This window comes from Thermobia domestica, chromosome 2 (assembly GCF_964235325.1).
Source record: "Thermobia domestica chromosome 2, izTheDome1.hap1.1, whole genome shotgun sequence".
In the NCBI taxonomy this organism is placed as follows: Eukaryota; Metazoa; Arthropoda; class Insecta; order Zygentoma; family Lepismatidae; genus Thermobia; species Thermobia domestica.
In genome coordinates this window covers 311,281,608-311,300,537 of record NC_137455.1, presented here as the reverse complement: position 1 = coordinate 311,300,537, position 18,930 = coordinate 311,281,608, and the positions used below count along the sequence as shown (strand labels likewise).

Genomic DNA, 18,930 nt, shown 5'->3' with positions numbered 1-18,930 from the left:
CTCTTAATGAGAATGTAATATATAGGGATAGGGATTTCATTTTTGAAATAAAAATGAAGAAAGTTTCACGAGTTATATACTTCAATTTCGCAATTAATGCAACCTATACTATAGCCTAAAAGCGTACCGACGCCGTATTAATAAAGTAGGTATCATTTTGTTAAGGAATTCTCATCATTTCGATAACTGTATGTATGTCGTACGGAAAATTGGAGGTATCTGCGAAGAAAAGCGAAATTATATAGGTGGTGAGGTTACTATGTTCTGCTGTAATGTCTGGAGTTACACTGTATTTGTATTGAATAAGATGTTCGTACGAATTGAAAATAAACATAGGCATCTTTACTTATATAAAAATCAACTTTTAGGTGGTTAATGATTATGTTTCAGATTGTTATTAATTAATTAATTAATTTTCAGGTGTACATCTTGTGAAAAAATTAGATAAACTAGGAATGAGGTCATCGGATACGGCACAAATATTTTTTGAAGATGTTCGAGTGCCCGTCACCAATATTATAGGAGATGAAGGAATGGGATTTATATATCAGATGTTACAAGTAAGTGATTTTAATATAGAAATCAAATGATTTAACAATTTTATTTACATAAGGTCGATTTTACTTCCATATTTATTGCATAATAATGTAAACACCAAAAGAGGTCAACGTATATATTAGAAACTAAAGATATTAAAGTACTAATTAAAATTGAAAAAAAAATTGCAGTGGATGAACAAAGTAAATTACCATGTGCATTTGAATATGATATTTGTGTCTTAAAATTGTCAAGATTTTGCAGTAGATACGCGAAAATAATGTATGGCAAGGTGATTCCTTAGTTGAGGCAAATTGGGCAGTTGACTCAAGCGCCCGCGCTGAAGAACTCTGCGAATTGTAATAAAAAACTAGACCTTTCAGAAAAAGTAGCAAGTTTACTGTTAATGTCGCGAAGTGCACTATCATCGATATGAAAACGTCGAAGTTGGCGAAAAATAATTTACTCATGTTGGATTTCAAAAATCTAACATCATTGGCCCCGCAATTTACTTTTCTTCCAGGCCCTACAAGCTGAGAGAGGACTCTGAAGGATGGACTATATTTTGTAATATAATTAGTGCAAACAGAAGTTTTGATTCAAATGTTCGTTTTAGGTCTCAGAAGAAAGAGAAATTATGGAAATATACTGTTTAGTGTGCGTATTTCCTGTACTGCACGAGAATCAAGAACTTGTTATTCAAAAGGTCTACCTTGCGTAGTCACACAGGCCCGTGAGTATTGCTGTCTTGTCAATTGTACTGTACCAAAGAAAAATTGTACCCTTCTCTCTCCAGGACATTTTTCAGGGAAGCAATGTTAGTGTTCCTTGCAGGAGAGTTTGGCTTCCAAGTTGGACAACGAAGCATAATCCAAATTATTAATCCTCCGATATGAGAAACTTTGGGATATTTTTCCGAGCCCGGTGTTGTACCTCATTATATCTGCACCAAACAATCATGAGAATTAGCATATTGAAATAAGAACGTTGTGATAAATACTACAACTGCGCTACCCATAGCGATCAACTTTAACAAAATGGCTGTACAAGGAGAGTGCATGAGACACAAATGAACCTGGGTTGTTGTCAGATATTGAATAACTATTTAAAATAGCCTGCTGCCTTTAGGATTGCCAACTGCAGAATTTCTGAACTAATTTCTGTAAAATACAATTAGCTTCATACGTTTTTGTTGACGCAGCCAGATTTTAAGTAAAAAGAAAAAAAAAGTCACACTTGAAATGTATCTGAAGTACGCAAAACATTTTTAAACTTCAATGGATCCTTCATTTTCCTGAGTGTTCCAACGGTAAATGTTTCATTCTTGACATTTTCCGAACTCAGAGGGAGGAAGACTACAAATACAGTTGTCACCTCATGGTCGTTCGCTAAAATTTTTAGGATACACTAATATGACCACTAGAACATTTCTTTCAAAGGCTCCGTTGCTTGATCTAGATATTTCTTCAAAATCAAATTATATCTTTCATAAAATGTGCAAAGAGGATAGAAGACGGCGGCTACAAAGTATCATCACCATATAACTTGTATATCATTGAACGGGGTCACGGTGGTTCAGTAGTAGAGCACTTATTTGTTAAACGTCCCTCGTTCGATCCCACATTTTCATTCCACTATTTCATTCATAATCATTCATTTTCAGTAACCAGATATCTCATTTAATCTAAAGGGGTTAATCGTGGATTATTAACGATTTAATTTTCATTTTTCTCTACTTGATTGAAGTACAATTTTTTTTAAAGTAACGTTTTTTAGTTTAACGTCCCACTATTAAGTATTGAGGCTAAGGAGACGATGATGATGATAATGAACGAAACGATGCAGTGAACAAAGTGAGAGGAAACGCGAGAACTTCAAGAAAATCCACGCATACGATATTTGCCCATTACAGAACCCACGTGGCGGAACTGGGATCAAACCAGTGACTCCACGCACCAGAGGTGAATGTTCTATCGCTGAGCCACCTTGGTCCCCCTATTTATTTGATGTAACGTTAAAGTCTTTCTCTTGTTTCGGCTTTCACGCGTGTGACTGTAAGAAACATACTATCGGTCTGTACAACTCGGAGAAAATCTCTGTCCAGGAAAAACAAGGAAACATTGATAACCCATGAAAGGGACCAGCTCCAGATCTACTCGTACTTTCTTAAACAAAATCTTACTTTGCACCATAGACGTTGTTCCTTCATTTTCACAATAATTCGATCATCTCTAGGACCATAATCCCGTATATATGCGATTTAAGCAGAAACTATCACTTTAATGTCATTGATATGTGTTTCTTTTCCTGTAAAAGAAACAAAGAAATGAAAAAAAAAAAGGCGAAGTACTCGAGAAAAGACACTCTTTATCAGTTATATTCATCAGTTGTAGGTATTAATCCAATCATTACGTTGAACTTAAAACTCCTTTTCGGGAGAAGTTATAATAAGGGGTTCAGTATCACTTACCCGAAAATTCCACCCTGAAAAATTCCGTAGTTCTTTTTGGCGGTTATTCCTTGTGTATTAAGAAACGTGATCACACACGGGGCGGCAAAATGCCGTCGGCCTATGATACTATGTTAATAAATGGAACAAAACACGAACCCGTGGCACAGCGTTCAATAGTCCTTAATGGGAGCCAACACACGGGAAAGAAAACTCAAGCGGCTGCAGACAGAATGGGAAGGAATTACTGTGTCACCTCTGATTAAATTACTTTTGACACTTTACACATTACCAGAATGAACTTGAACTTTTATAGAGAAAATCAATGATCCTCATACTTAGCATAGTTTATTGTTTTTGAGAAGGAACCAAGGAGGGAAGGGCTGAAGTTAATCAAGATTTGTATTTAAATATATGAATAATTTATATTTTTTGAAAAATCATTTTAACAAAACAATTCAACTACTTTGGAGAGACAATTGTTATAGTACACTGCTACTGGAGATTACAACATACAGTTCCATCACTAACGAGGGAAGGGCGTGATATCACTCAGAGATAATTGCACCAAACTTGTTGTAGGAGTAAATAATGGGAATAGAAAAGGACGTGTGGAAGCATTCGTTTGCAAGTGTTCAGAATCAGAAATAATAGACCCTACAGTTCAGGAGAAGTAGTGACTGTCAATCAGATATTGATGGGACGTAGGCTTTGCTTGTTCTTGCGATCAATGCGGAAGTAGTTAAATAAAGTAGAATGAAAACAGGGAAGATGAGCTGAACAGAAAATGCGCCAAAGTCCACCCTCAGTCCCACCAGGCGAATGTCGGGATACTAAATCTATCAACTGCCCTGCCTTTGCTGATACCAATTAGGTACGCATCACCAGTTAGCTTAATGAAATTGTATTAAAAAATAATGAAAATATATATACAGAAATTAATCATGGGCGTCAGCAGAAGTTTTCTAGGGAAGGGGTCGAAATGAATTTGCTGTATTTTTTCACACTATAAGATACTGTCAGTACGCAAGTATTAAATTTTTGAACCCACCAATATTAACTGATTTCATTCGTACGCGGTGTTTGATATCTACGACGTGGCGCCCGCCAAAATTAAAGTATTGTGTGTTTGTGAGGCGAATTTAAATATATATATTTTGGTATTAGTGATGTTTAAAATGGAAACGACTGTGGACGGCCGTAACAAAAGTAACCGTTCGAATACATACAGGACTGTTCATTAACACAACTATGTTAACGCAAAGGATAAAAGAAATATTTAAATTTGGTCTACTCACCACTATAAAACAGTAAAATGTATTGGACAGAAACACCCGCTTAACAACTGCGCTCACGACTCCACTCACTCATGCATGTTTCACAATACAGCTCACGCATGTTTCACAAACACTGCACTTTAATAGTGTGAACACAAAATGAACATGAGCGTTTCATTTCTGTTGTCTATCATACATGGGACAGAACGGCTTCACTGTCTTCTACACACATGCCATGTTCGTAAAGTTAGCTTCCAAATTGGTCTCAACAAGATTAGAAAATACCATAGTTAACTTTAATATACCGTACAGTGTTAATATATACTTTTTTTGACAATGAAATAGTTGTTAACAAAAGCATTAATAAATATAACAAGGCACACACAGTATCAGGGACTGTATTTAAAAAAATAAATATGCTAAAACAAAACCAACACACGTTCAGTCTAAAACAGATGAAATTGCTTTTTTAAAAATTTATTTCAGTTTCTATTTATAGAGATAAGGTAGGTAATGGCAAGGGAAGTTGATGATTTAGTATCCCGGTATGAGCCTGGTGGGACCGAGGGTGGAAATTGGCGCATTTTCTGTTTAGCTTATCTTTTCTGTTTTTGTTCTACTTTATTTAACTTTTTCTGCATTGGTCGCAACAGCGAGCAAAGCCTACGTCTCATCAATATCTGATTGACAATCCATACTTCTCCAGAACTATAGAGCCCATTATTTCTGATTCCGAGCTCCTGCAAAACGAATGCTTCCACACGCTCTTTTCTATTCCCATTATCTACTCCTACACCAAATTTGATGCAATTATCTCCGAGTGACATCGCACCCTTCCCTCATAAGTAGAATGAAAATATAATTACTATAGGTTTCAAGTCTGTTTATGTTTAAAATAAATGTAATGTAGAGATTACGTTTAAGAGCGCTACTAGAAATTATTAATCAAATATGAAACTTCCTTCACAGAGCGCTACTAGAAATTATTTATCAAATATGAAACTTCCTTCACTACTCATCCTTCTATCGTGTCATTGGACGACATGACATTACACCTATCCGCCATAGATGAAGTTGAGGGGACGTCACAAATATTAGTATTCAGAAAAGCTGGAACAAAGATATACCATTATAAAGGGGGTGAGTGAAAATAATTAATTGCTATTTTCTTGGGCTCTCCTACCAATAGCGTGCGGATTTACAGCATGGGTAGTTGCTGAGATTTTATTAAAACTAATTCTGCAATATTTACTGTACACTTTTGCTACATACATTTTCACAAAAATTCCCTGACAGCGGGGAGAGTGACAAAGAATAGCACTAAAGGTGAAGGCAAAAAGGTATCTGATTGGCTATTTTTGACTGTCGTAACGGATTTGTTATCTCTCAGTTGTACATTTATTAAAGGTGTGAATGGTAGAACTTTGTCACTTTCGGTTACAATAAGGGTGTCAAAGGCTAGATTCAACCTATTCTTGGCATACGTGTCGCGCCCCAAAGTCGGCCACTAAATATAGTAATCTTTATCCCTTAGCACCAAACTTTGTTCAGATACATCCAGTAGCTATCGAGAAATAAAGCACCATTCCAAGCCAACCTAAGCCGAGCCGATCCTAGCTGTTCCTACCCGAGCTTGGCCAGCAAATATAACGATCTTTATTTCTTAGATTATGAGTTACTTCCTAACCAAATTTGGTTCAAATGCTCTCAATAGTTACCGAGAAGTAAAGTACCACGTGCAAGTCGAGCCAAACCGAGCCTGTCTCTGGCTGAGTTCGGCCACCAGATATAGCAAACTTTATTTCTTAGACAATGCGCTACATGTTCACTGTATTTCGTTCAGATCCGGCCAGTATTTAATGAGAAATAAAATACCACATACTAGGCGAGTCGAGCGTAGTTTGTCTGTGGCTACGAAAATATAACGATCGTTATTCCTTAGACCATGAGCTACTTGCCCACCAAATTTGGTTTAGATTCGGGTGGTAGTTACCGGGAACTGAAGTACCTCCCCCCGCGTACATCGGGAGGTAATACCCTATTTCAAAGCGCACTAAAAATAGAAAATAAAATGGAACATTCTTTTAGAAAAACAATATTAACCGACTTCAACTAAAGCGAAAAAAAAAAAAAAAAAAGAAAAAACAGAAAATAATAATAAAGCATTTAAAAGTAGAAAATAATTTATTACTATTATCTATTAAAAAAAAGTCTGTGCCAAGCCAAATAAATTAACGGCTAATGTAAAATAAGTTTGGATGGTAATTTTATGATGCATTAATTTGTTAGCTTCGCACAAACGCCAAAAATTTTTTATAGATAATAGCAAAGAATTATTTTTTTGCTTTTAAGTGCTTTATTATTATAATTGTAAAATAGCATTTATATTCCCTATAAGTAAGTTGATAAAGCCGCAGATAAATTATGATTCCTATATCGTTTGTGTCAGTTAGTCTAATTATGTAATTATATATACCACTACTCTTTCTTTCTCAGTTCCAGGAGGAGCGATTAGCGTGTATAATGGGATTAAGAGCTCTTGACAAATGCCTCAAAATGACCATTGATTACACGAAGCAAAGACAGGCATTTGGAAAGTCAATTTTAGATCACCAATACGTACACTTCCGATTAGCTGAGTTGGCCACTGAGTTGGAGTGTTTACGTAGTCTTATGTATAGAACTGTAGGTAAGCATGATTTCTTTTTAACGTTCCGTTTTGATTAAAAAAAAGAAAAAAAAAAGTGGTAGTAATGGTAATGAAATCAATTAACTCATCGTAATTTCCTTTATTTTATACAAATAATGATAGTATTTAAACTTTACTTCTCATTTGAAAACGTATTAAGACAACCAAGTTTAGTATTTATTTGGAATATATTGTGTAGCGGTAATACAATATTTTTCATAGAAAAAAAAAAAGAAAAGAAAAAAGAACGGTACCAAGGAAGACCACAGATTCATTACATACCTGTACAAAAATTATCGTAGTTTCAGAATCTTTCAATATCTTCAACTTAAACAGATCAGTATGGTGTGAAACCCCATGTGCTGCGATCCAAATCAAGGCTCCATACATCGATCGACTGAAAGAGGTGTTGGATTGTTCCCGAGGAATAAACTGCTACACTGCTTGTATGTGAATGTACAAAATAACAATACTATCTGATTTGCTGCATGCCATAACGAACAAAATAACCAATCATATCCCACACATGTTCAATGGACTATACGTCAGGCGATTATACATACCACGAGAGGAACCGTACTCTGCGTTCCTCGAAGAATAGGTGCACATTCCGGAATACGTATAGCTGAGTATTGTTGTTCTAAAAAATGGCACCTGGAATTATTTGAAAGATAATACCTCAGCTCTCACTGGCACGGTTGCTCTTAATGCATATCAACCAAGATTGCCTGTTGTACTTAATGGCGTTTCACTTTACACCTACCGTTCGTCCATCAAACACCGTGCTCGTGGGTTTTCTCGAAGTTCTCCCGTTTCCTCCCGCTTTCGTCATTCCATTCTCATCATCACCGTCTCCTTTAGCCTAACTGGCATAACCGTGGGATGTAAAACTTACAGATTTCATTTTCATTTTCTACCGTTCGTCCACTTCATGTTCGACAATGCACGGTACCAGATTGGGTTTCCACAATAACATCTGACGTGTAGAATTGTAGGACAAGTTGAAGCGTAGGACCGAAAATACGACCTTCTTCCATTTAGCACACCATTGAAGGTGTTTACGCATCTATTGAAACCTAAAGCATTTGTGTTTCTGCGTCAATGAAAGTCTAACAGACGTCGTTGAACCATCGATGTAGAAAGTCTGCACTCCTTCTCGTGCTCCAGCAGTGAGGTAACACTGCGGACGTCACTGTATGATTTGTCACATCCATGCGGATAAGATGTCTCTCGTCCTGGGATGTTGTCACATAACGCGATCGATTGTCAGATCACCGCTACATTTTCTTTGTTCGTTCATTGCTTGCATAGATGCATCATTGTCGTGTTAGCATACCTTTTACACCCATCAATTTTGCAGTACGACAAAGTCGATAAAGTAGCTCGAATTAAGCACAGTCATGAGTTTATATACCCCCTTTGAAATCAGTGAAGTATAGTAACGCTTACCCAGACGTTTCCTGCTTGCTTGGCCTACAGTATACTGCCTGAGTGTTTTTTAAATTTTCCTCTCGTGATTTTACTTCGGGCATCGAGGTGAGAGTGCTACTGAGCCTACGGATGTTCCGCTGAAATTTAATGTTTCGTATGTCATACCCTGCTTTACAAATCTAGTGAATTTGAGCACTTTTCTTTCATTTCTTCTTTGTGTTACAGGTTTTACAAATAGCAGTGTATTCAGGGTTAAATATTAATTACAGCTTTTTAATTTAGATGAAAGTAAATTATTTCTAACATAGAGAATCTGACTTTTTAGATTTTTCATAAATGTAAACATACACATTTAAATGTTAAATAAATCTTATTTACGAACAAATGACCAGTGCAGATGCAGAAGGTTAAATTTTCAGGTGCTTCATGTTCCAGTTTTCTTGTAAGCCTGTGCTACGATAGGTTCGAAATTAAGTTTTGGGTTAGATTGAATATGGAATGACTCAAACCTTAACAACTGAATTTGAAAATAAATTTTATTCGTAAGACGCTGCTGCTTATTTCTATTGTAATAATTCTGAAATTCTCATTTTCTTTTTATTTTGATGAAATAATCAGTCAATTTCTACATTGATCCACTTCAGTTTCTTAAACTAAATCATGTTGTGCTATATTGTTTACTGAAACACTTAATGGACAAAATTATATTGGAAATACGGACAAAATTATATATTTTCGGGACTCTTGATTCGAAAAAAACTCAGCTCCGAAAGTAAACTATCGTTTGTGGATTTTATTATGAGGAATGACGTATCTGTGTTAAGGTTATTAATGAAATATTTGTTTATTTCAACATCAAATGAAAGCTGTATTTGTGGAAATTGAAAAAAAAAAAAAAAAAAAAAAAAAAAAAAGTGATATTTGATTGCGCAATAGTGTATGGTTATTGATTAAAATCGTCTGAGTCGTTTGCAAAAATCATCCAGAAAAGAAACCCCTCCAACACCAAAATACCCCTTGTGGATTTATTCAAAAGAAATGTCTTAACCACTATTGTACGGTTATTAATGAAACATTTATTTATGAAATATGAAGAAAATCGCCGGAATCGTTTTTGAGAAGATCGTCTAAGAAAAACTCATCCCCAAGAGTAAATACCCCCTGCATATTTTCCCTAGAAATACAACACACCATATAGGGTTAATGAAACGTTAATTTATGAAATATGAACAAAATCGTTGGAGCAGTTTTGAAGAAAATGACATATTTTGATCTTTACCCTTCAGCAAAGTACCCTTATCTTTGGTAGGAGAAAAAATTCGAAAAATTCCCCTGGAGAATGTTATAAAATCCTTAGTTTAAAATTTAGTCTCGATCTGTTGATCGGTACGGATTCTAGGCGAATGAACATATTTATATCAGAACGGACGAATAAACAGTTTTTCGGCATTTAAAAGTCATGAAACATGTAAATAAGGTGAAATCATGCACCATACTTTAATCTCCCTATCGTCGCTCGAAAGTAAAAGGAAATTACTAAAGATCTAATTCTCTCATAAGTACACTTGAATAATGACACACACAAAAACTAAAAAGAGTTTCATTAGAAAGAGGATCGGGAGACTCCCTAATTTATTTTGGTATCTGGTGGACTATATGACGATTATAATACTATTATCTTTGTAACAAATGTCCTTTAATCATAAAATCCATTGTGAAAAAGCAAATTGACAATTGAAAATGAAATTTAAAAAAAAAAAAAATGTTTTCCACAATTCAATTCCCTCAAAAGAAGCAGGCTTTTTTCTTTTTTTTTTCTTTTTTAAAAAAAAAGACCAATTGTAAGGTAACTGAGAAAGTTCTTACCGTTTTTGACGTCTCATTAATGATGATCTTACAGAGAGGAAACAGGTTGACGCACGTGCCTGTCAAGCGATCAGAAGTTAGTCTGATCATCAAACTTCAGGCATGTTGCGCACATACAGCAGTCATAGCTCGTTCAGTGTCGGAGAGTAATGAAGCTATCGAAGCTTGTTCGTGTGTATTTGTTGTACGCAGGGTTCCCACTCGTCCTGGAAAACCTGGAAATGTCCTTGAATTGATTTTGAGCTGGAAACATCCTGGACATGTCCTTGAAAATGAATATCTGTCCTTGAAATTTACAGAAATACTGAATGGTATATTTTTCATAATCATAATGAAGATTGATGATCAATTCGGCCTAATTCGCAACCAAATTCGCTCTTCAAAATGTTAGAAAATTTTATGATTTGGTAAAGAAAAGGTCACGAAAAAGTCACGAAATTCCATTTTGGGAGTTTAGTAGACACCCTGTAATAGTAGTAGCAGTGGTAGCAATAGTGGAATTAGCACTAGTATTCGTAATCGTAATAGTAATAGTAATATTAGCAGTAGTAGTTGTAGTATTAGTATTATATACGGTGTAGCAGTTTCACGTATCTTCTCTGTTACTCGTAACGTACTAATGAGTGTAGTATAAGGCTTTTACGCCCATGAGCTGTATATAATAAACATAACTGGACAGAACAAGCACAGATAACAAATAGACAGACATAATAAGGGTATAGAAAGCAAACCTTGGGTAACCTTTCACACGCTTTTCTCATTCGAGAATCACAAATAGACATTGCAATGTTATGACGACACATTTCTCATTTTCCATTGTATATTGAAGGAATGACTTGACTTATCAGACTTGGTTGTTCTTAGGCCGGTTACGCCCGGCCTGTTTGTGCCTGGTCAGTTTAGGGTCAGCTCGGAGAGATTCCGACTCGAGATTCGACCCGACCCGGGCACAGAATATAGATCCAGCCTGGGGTTTCAGGGCTCTGATCGGAAGTGTCACTGTTCATCTCAGCGACCCCAAAAACTGTGGATTCGTCAGAAATATCTGTCAGTTTCGATCATTTTTAAATATCTCCCCCTTCCCTAAGTTGCACCGTCAAAGTGAAATGATAAAAACACTCCCAGGTCCGAACCTCATCTATCGAAATCGGTCGGGTGTATCATAAACGTAGTCACTTTCATTTTTATATATATAGATTGTATATATTGTATTATTCTTTTGTTAATATACACATTATTTTGGTTGTTCGGATCTAACATGTGTTAAATGCCTGCTTGTATAATCAGACTTGTAAGTTAATTGAAGTTATAAAGGGATTCTTTGACATATCACAAATCACCATTTTGTTTTGAACCTATTTTGATATTAATTAATTCTATCGTTATGATGTTCAGAAAATCAGAAAATTGGACTTGGTATTCAACAAATTGTCAACGTCAACTCCCAACGTTAAGCTGGTAACTTCGCTTTACCGTAATAAAAGTACAATTTTGAGCAGATCACTTTGATCATAGAGGCTTTCTTGAATTTATTCTTTAACGGTTCTTTTGATAGTGAGCCACTCTTCCTTATCCGTTTTTTAATGTGTGTATATCCTAACTCTTATTTTCCGAGGACGAATCCTGAAGAAATTGGAAATATGTTAAGAATTTAGTTTTCTGTTGTTTTGCGCTTTTTTTTTCTTTCTTTTTTTCTCTCCTGACTTTTCATGTTCGTAGAAATGGGTCGCCACCACGTTTATGATAAAATGTGGAAAATTTTGTTTTAGATCCAAATTCTTCGACTTCGGAAGTAAGTAATCATAAAGATTTGTTCGGTCACATTGCACGGTATGATAGAATTTAAACTGTGACTCACTCTAAAAATGTATGAACTGTATATGTACAGTATGAAGTAAGATTTTGATCTATAGAACTATAGTTAAATTTATAGTTAGCAAGAATCAATTTCTAACCACAATGAAGAATGTATATCATAATTCGGAAGTAACGTGTTTATAAGGAATCTGTATATGAGATAGTCTATATAACATTATAGGAACATAGATCGCAGGTGTGCATAACTGAGTTTATATAAACGTATACATGGATATATAACAACATGCTTCATAAGCTAGTCTACATTATTAATTAGGAATTGTTCATTTTATATAATTACACCATTTCAGAGCAGCATAGATATATAGTCAACGTTTAAGTATGGATCAGCATTATTAAGAATCAAAGCTTCATCAAAGGCAAGCACACGTAATAAATACATTCACAATACATAAAATACATCTATTTAGTTCCTCGTAACGAAGGCATTTATACTTTTACAATATATATATCATTAATTTCATTATTTCATCATCATTTTGATTTGAATCTTAACCTTTGATTATTTAAACTTATACATATATGTTGTTCATTAACATTTCACGATTGACTGTAACATATCTATCTGACTCGATACTCGGTGAGACACATTGACTGGTATAATCCACATGAAGTATGTACCACATTTAACACTGGGCTCAGAAATATTATCGTATACTATGTTATTTATATATTTTATCATTGATGTATTCGAAGAATGTCAAATTATACCAATCCAATTATCTTTTATTATCATGAGAAAGGGGGCACGGTGGCTCAGTGGTAGAGCGTTCACCTCCGGTGCTTGGGATTCCTGGTTCGATCCCAGCCCGCGCCGTTTGGACTTTGTAGTGGACAAACACCGTACTCGTGGGTTTTCTCGGGGTTCTCCTGTTTCCTCCCACTTTCTTCATTCCATCATTTCATTCATTTCTCATCATCACCGTCTCCTTTAGCCTAACCGGCATAACCGTGGGACGTAAAACTCAAGGATTTTTATCATGAGAAAAATTTCGAGAAGATGACATTTCTAAAACAAATTCAGACAGGTTACTAAAAATTTTGATGTCACTTTCATTATTAAATTATCATTTCCATTATTATTTGTTATTATGGTGGCGTAACAGTCCAGAAGAATAAGGACCTAAACCCCGGAAGAATATTTGTTTAGCTGGTCATTTTATTATATACTTGCCACCGTGTAAAACCTTATTAATATGTATAATGATTTATCAAATAACAGATTAAACTATAAGGTTACCAATTTTATCTTTTATCTCCTCTCCTGGTCTTGTTATTTAATTAATTAATCTACATTTCAGCAAATCTATATCAGTAATTCAAATTATATCTTATTTATATCTTCATAACTCATTTATTCTGTTTTAACAAATTATAATTAAGTTTAAATTATAAACTCATCTTTCTTCTTCTTTTATTATATAATAAAATTTAGTTTAAAGATTAACTCTGGGTACAGATTGAAAAACATGTTAATCTATAACAAAACATATAACAAATAAAATCTTCGTAACAAGAATACAAACAAGAATAATTGTGGGACATAACATTGTATGTGAAGAAAGCGTCCGAAGCAAGATGTTTTATTATCGATTATATTTCTTTTTCGTGTATTAACACGATATAATAAATAAATATACTTTTTGTAGATTCTATTGAATAAGGTTTTAGCGCGTTTCATTTTCATAATTATTATTGATGTGTATAATTTGGATTCTATTTTATCATAATTTGTTGTCAGTACTAATGAATTATTAATAGCCAGTACTAGAGAGCTATTGTAAATAATCGTCCCAGATTTACAGTTCAATAACTGATGTTTATTTATTCACAATGGCATGCACCTCTTTTTAAATGAAAGAAACTTGTTACCCACGTCAAAGATGTTCAATATGAGAGCTTTTTCTAAATCCAGACATATCTATTCGATAGTCTAATTCTTGCCACACTTTTCAACATTTCAGAGGGAATAGATATAACTGCTTCTTGAATGCGTACTGAAGGTAAATTGTTAGGTAGGGGTGACTGATACACTTGGTTTTTAACATAACTCTACAAAGAAAGTCTCACAATGTGATATCAGGGGCCCGGGAAGGAGGGGGAGGGCAAGGGAAGAGATGTGACCCTCATGACTACCTCGTCCTATCCATTGATTTGGTAAGCTTCTGGTAAGTTCCCTCCTGACATCCCAGTGTCAATGTGGGGTTCCGCGTCCTTCTGGTAAGTAAAATTTTCCATGTCTTCTTCCGTCTATGGGAAGAGCCGGTCTGCAGTATGTAAAGGTAGGAATGTCCACTTACAATATCTTCCTCGAAAAACAGGGCCATACACTTTTCAACGGGTGACAGTACAAAACCACGTTTACCTGGGAGGAATCATGGATATTCATAACCATGGGAGATTTTCCAAAACCCAGGTCCTCAGATTTTGTTTGTTTCTGCCTACGTTTCCTGCCATATTGATTTACTATCACCATAGCGACGGAATCCGCAACTAAACATCATCTTTGCCAGCCTGTAAAACATTTTCAGGTTTTCTTTCATTAAATATAAGTTGCATATCATTGTGAATAAATAAAACATAAAGTTTTCGGGATCGGGTTCAGGAAGATCATTTATAATAGCCCTGTATAATCGTATCCGATTCGTATATGACAGAATAATAAATTACTTATTCATTTCCTTTTTTTTTTTTTTTTTTTTGGTAAGTTATAAGAAACACGATCGCAGCGTTGTACTATAAGGCACATTGAGGTCAGTTCTCCCCTCTCCTATTTCTTTATCTATCTCTGTTATCTTACCGGAACTCTTTAAATAATATCCTCTGGAGAACCTGGAAATAAATTAAATATATACAGCGTGGTTTCCAATATATTCCAGTTATTTATGCAGCAATCATTATCAGGGTAAAAAGATAAGGAAAATAGATGTAAAACCTGAGTATAGGATTCTGGGCAAGATTAAACATCTATATAATGTGGAAATAAAAGTGCCTCCTACACAAGATATTTTAAAATCAAGACTTGTCTCTTAGCAGGAAAAAAAGATGTTTCAAACTTCTTAATGTAATCTTTCTGAACGAAAATTTCGGTCTTGACGGTTTTGAAAACATCAAATTATGCCAAACTTCATACTAAAACCATGCCCTTTGTGTAGCCATATTTGTTTTAATAAGAACTGTCCGTAAAAATTGACTTTATTTTGAATATTTTAATCACTAAAGGAATTTTACCTTTTGGATATGGTGTTGATTTTTTCTTTATTCTGTTAGGCCAATATAGTTCTCATTGCACTCATATTAATTCGTACATATGAAGACATTTCATGATCTGTGCATAAACTTGCATAATCTGTCAGCGAGTTGCCAATAGTTGTGAATAGAACCGGAGTTGGAGAATTTATTATTTGTGAAAAACAGATCTCAAAGTGTAGTTATCTGAGCTTGAAACGGTAGCATTTCTTATACTAATTTGAGACAAAATACGCATTTTTTTGTTTGTCTGTTTCAATTGGCGTCCGTATGCACATAATTAAATAGAAATGCGTGTTTCTTTTTAAAAGGTTGTCATTTATAGTTACATTTCCTTCCTTTTGTTTCAGAACTATATGATCAAGGTCATGGAGTGACAAGACTAGCATCCATGTGTAAACTGAAAGTTGGTCGTTTAGCTCGAGAAATAACAGATACGTGCCTACAGTTTTGGGGTGGAATGGGCTATACAAATGACGTTCTGATCAGTAGATATTTTCGAGACATGCGACTCTTTTCCATTGGAGGAGGAGCAGATGAAGTGATGCTGTCCATTATATGCAAGTTAATGGGTATTCTACCCAAGACCACCCATGGCAAGAAATCGGATGATCAGCCTCAATTGAGTTAGGAGGGGTAGAAACTAGCAATATCAAAAATAAAATTGTACAGGTGTTTCTTGGAATAAGTTTAAATTTTAAAATGCCGAACAGATGTATTGGACAATATCGTAGGACATTTTCATTCAGTTATTTAAATATTCAAATGTCTTCAGACGCTAAAAAATCTTGGCTCTAATGTAGTAACAGTAGTACCAAAAGTTTCACATGCATTTTTTCCCAGAAAGGAGATTACATCTATGATATTGTAGTTTGTAATTAATATTGCATTTTTTTCTTTTCGAATCGGGTGGGATTTTATGAAGTTTTGACTCATCTCTCATGATACGAGAAAGATTTTGAGATGTTTTTAAAAATACTTTTTAGGTAGGTTTTTAAATGAAGAGATGCCTTTTTAAAAATATGGCTGTTTCTGCAAATCCTTGAATAAAAGCTTTAGGTTATAAAGTTAGTAAGCCACATTTTTTTCCTTTGTATTTCTATTCTCTGTAATATGATCGTGTTTCTTCCACACAGTGGCAATAAATTAATATGAAACAAAAGACTGCTGATCTCTGTATCTCTCTCTCTTTTCTTTCTATTTTTTTTAAATGAAAATATGAAAAATGTATATTTTGTAAACAAAAAGTGTACATGTTGCGTAATGACAATTACTAGTTTTTATATTTTTTAGTGTTTTTGTATAATTTTTGTTGGTATGTTTCAAAGTAAATCAAGTTTACCATTATCTCTTTAACTTTTGCTTTACTATTTTGTATCCTAGTTTCCAACATTTTAACGTTTAAACATGAATGGTTAGTGCTAAATGACACGCTCGTAAATTTAGCTTTTTTTGTGATATGTAGTTGTAATCAGGAAAATAATATTAAGAGAAAATAGCATTTCCAATTGCTGTTAGTGAAAATAATGTTATCGACTTCGATCACAAATTTGGATATTTAATACGTAGTGACCAAGTGATTTCTCAGCAATATGTTGCGTAAACCTCACTGTGAAATGCGTGATTCACTGATAAGAAAACGACATAATTTCAATATTCCATGTACAAAATTGTAAAATAAAGAATTAACAGTTTTTAAAATGTATATTAGACAAGCTGTCTTTTTCACTTTGTTGCAAACATATTCTGAGTTTTGTTTATGGTTATGACGAAGATTTCCTTTGTAAACCTAGTTATGTATCCACGAGGAGGGCAGAAGCCGAACGTCCTCCCAGGTTTTGTCTTCTTCATCTATTATTATTATTATTATTATTATTATTATTATTATTATTATTATTATTATTATTATTATTATTATTATTATTATTATTATTATTATTATTATTATCAGCAGCAGCAGCAGCAACGGCAACATTAAACATTAGGAAACTGAAATATGTCGTATGTTTGATTGATCTAGTACCAAAACAGTGATATTTACGCAGGCTTACCATTGGAACTGGATATTTGTGTGTTAGAGTTTTTTCGGGCCAGTCACGATAAGGTAAAAGGAGCGAAGTGTATTATTCATCCTTTGTACGAAGAACTGTAGGAAGGAGAGTCAGGTGGTTCGAACCGTTTGAACTAAATATTTATATTATATTCTTGGGTTACATAAAAGGAATTGGAATGAGGTTCGGGGTCCGAAACATAAGATGCGCAATTCTTTCACCTTGATATGTATATATATATATATATACATATGGGCAGTAGAGTCTTTAGCGCTACTTACCGGAAAGCTCACCGAATCTGGAACTTTTGCGTTGATTGATTGAATTGTACTCGTATTTACATTCTTAGTCAGTAGTGGCGTTTTATAGGACAAGACCTACAGTTTAATACATAAACGCTATCAAGAATACATATATGTATGTATGTATGTTATATTGTTTCTATTTATAGTATTGTTTCTATTTATGCGTGTAACATCCCGCGATTAATGTCGCAGCTAGCGACAATTATTAGAAGCATGACAGACAGACTAAGAAAATCCCTTTTTAATTATCTCCAACTAGTTGTTTCCCTCCACCCACCCGTCAAACTTTGGACTCGTCTGCAAATTGCCTGCACCCTAGCTTCATCTCTTGCCGTCAAGTAGGAGGCAGTGTAGCTAGATAGAAATATTAGCAACGTGACTGACAGCCTCAGACGTCTTGGTTTCATAAGAAAGGTTACTTTATCCGTCTGTTATCCCAAATATTCCTTATTAGCTTACTGGTTATCACACCAGTCTGCTAGTTTCTTAATTTTTCTCAACATTCAGTTTTCGAGAACTAGTTCTCTTAAAAAAAAAAAAAAAAAAAAAAAAAAAAAAAAAAAAAAAAAAAAAAAAAAAGAAAACTGTATCTGTATAATCTATTAGGTATCTCTGATTATCAAAGAGAGGCTTCCATGGGCCTCCAAATTTGCGTTTTAATTTGAGATCATCTGCAACGTTGTGTTGCGAACTGCAAATGGTGCGAAGACTGATACGGAAGAAGATCTTAGATCTATCTTTTTTTTTTTGTTGTTGTTGTTGTTGTTGTTGTTGTTGTTGAACAACATGCTTCGTATAGTCATAGGACTCTGTCTCCTCAAGTTCAGAAATTTCCGTCTCCTTTCTCTTTATATCTCCAAAGCCACATTTTCCTATCATATCACTTCCTTCATAATATAGAGGGTTGCTTTTCATTTTAGCAAAAGAATGCATACATCTCATTAAAGTTATCACGCCAACCCCTATCAGTCTATGATCGATTCTATTTTCTGGCAACTTTCTTCCACTAAAATTAAATTATTAGTTTCGATGTGTAGGAAATATTGAAAATTAAGAAAAAAGTGGTTACAGAATACTGTAGATTGGAAGAACTAATTACCATTGTACCACTTGATACGTAATAATAAACATTGTGTTGTTGGCTACATCGAAGTTGTTATACAATTAAAAGTGATAAAGAAGAAAGCAGGAATTTTAG

At 34.4% G+C, this 18,930-nt stretch overlaps 1 protein-coding gene across 2 annotated transcripts in view; it reads left to right on the top strand.

The window, feature by feature from the left end:
- Positions 1-17,081, top strand: part of LOC145678619 (putative acyl-CoA dehydrogenase 6) — a 47,881-nt gene extending 30,800 nt beyond the window's left edge. For both annotated transcript variants that reach the window (XM_081748971.1, XM_081748972.1), the window contains exons 6-8: positions 421-560; positions 6,760-6,952; positions 15,727-17,081. In XM_081748971.1, the coding sequence (XP_081605097.1) occupies positions 421-560; positions 6,760-6,952; positions 15,727-16,007 (614 nt within the window). In that variant the 3' untranslated portion in view covers positions 16,008-17,081. The remainder of the gene's footprint in view (positions 1-420; positions 561-6,759; positions 6,953-15,726) is intronic.
- Positions 17,082-18,930: the final 1,849 nt, after the last annotated feature.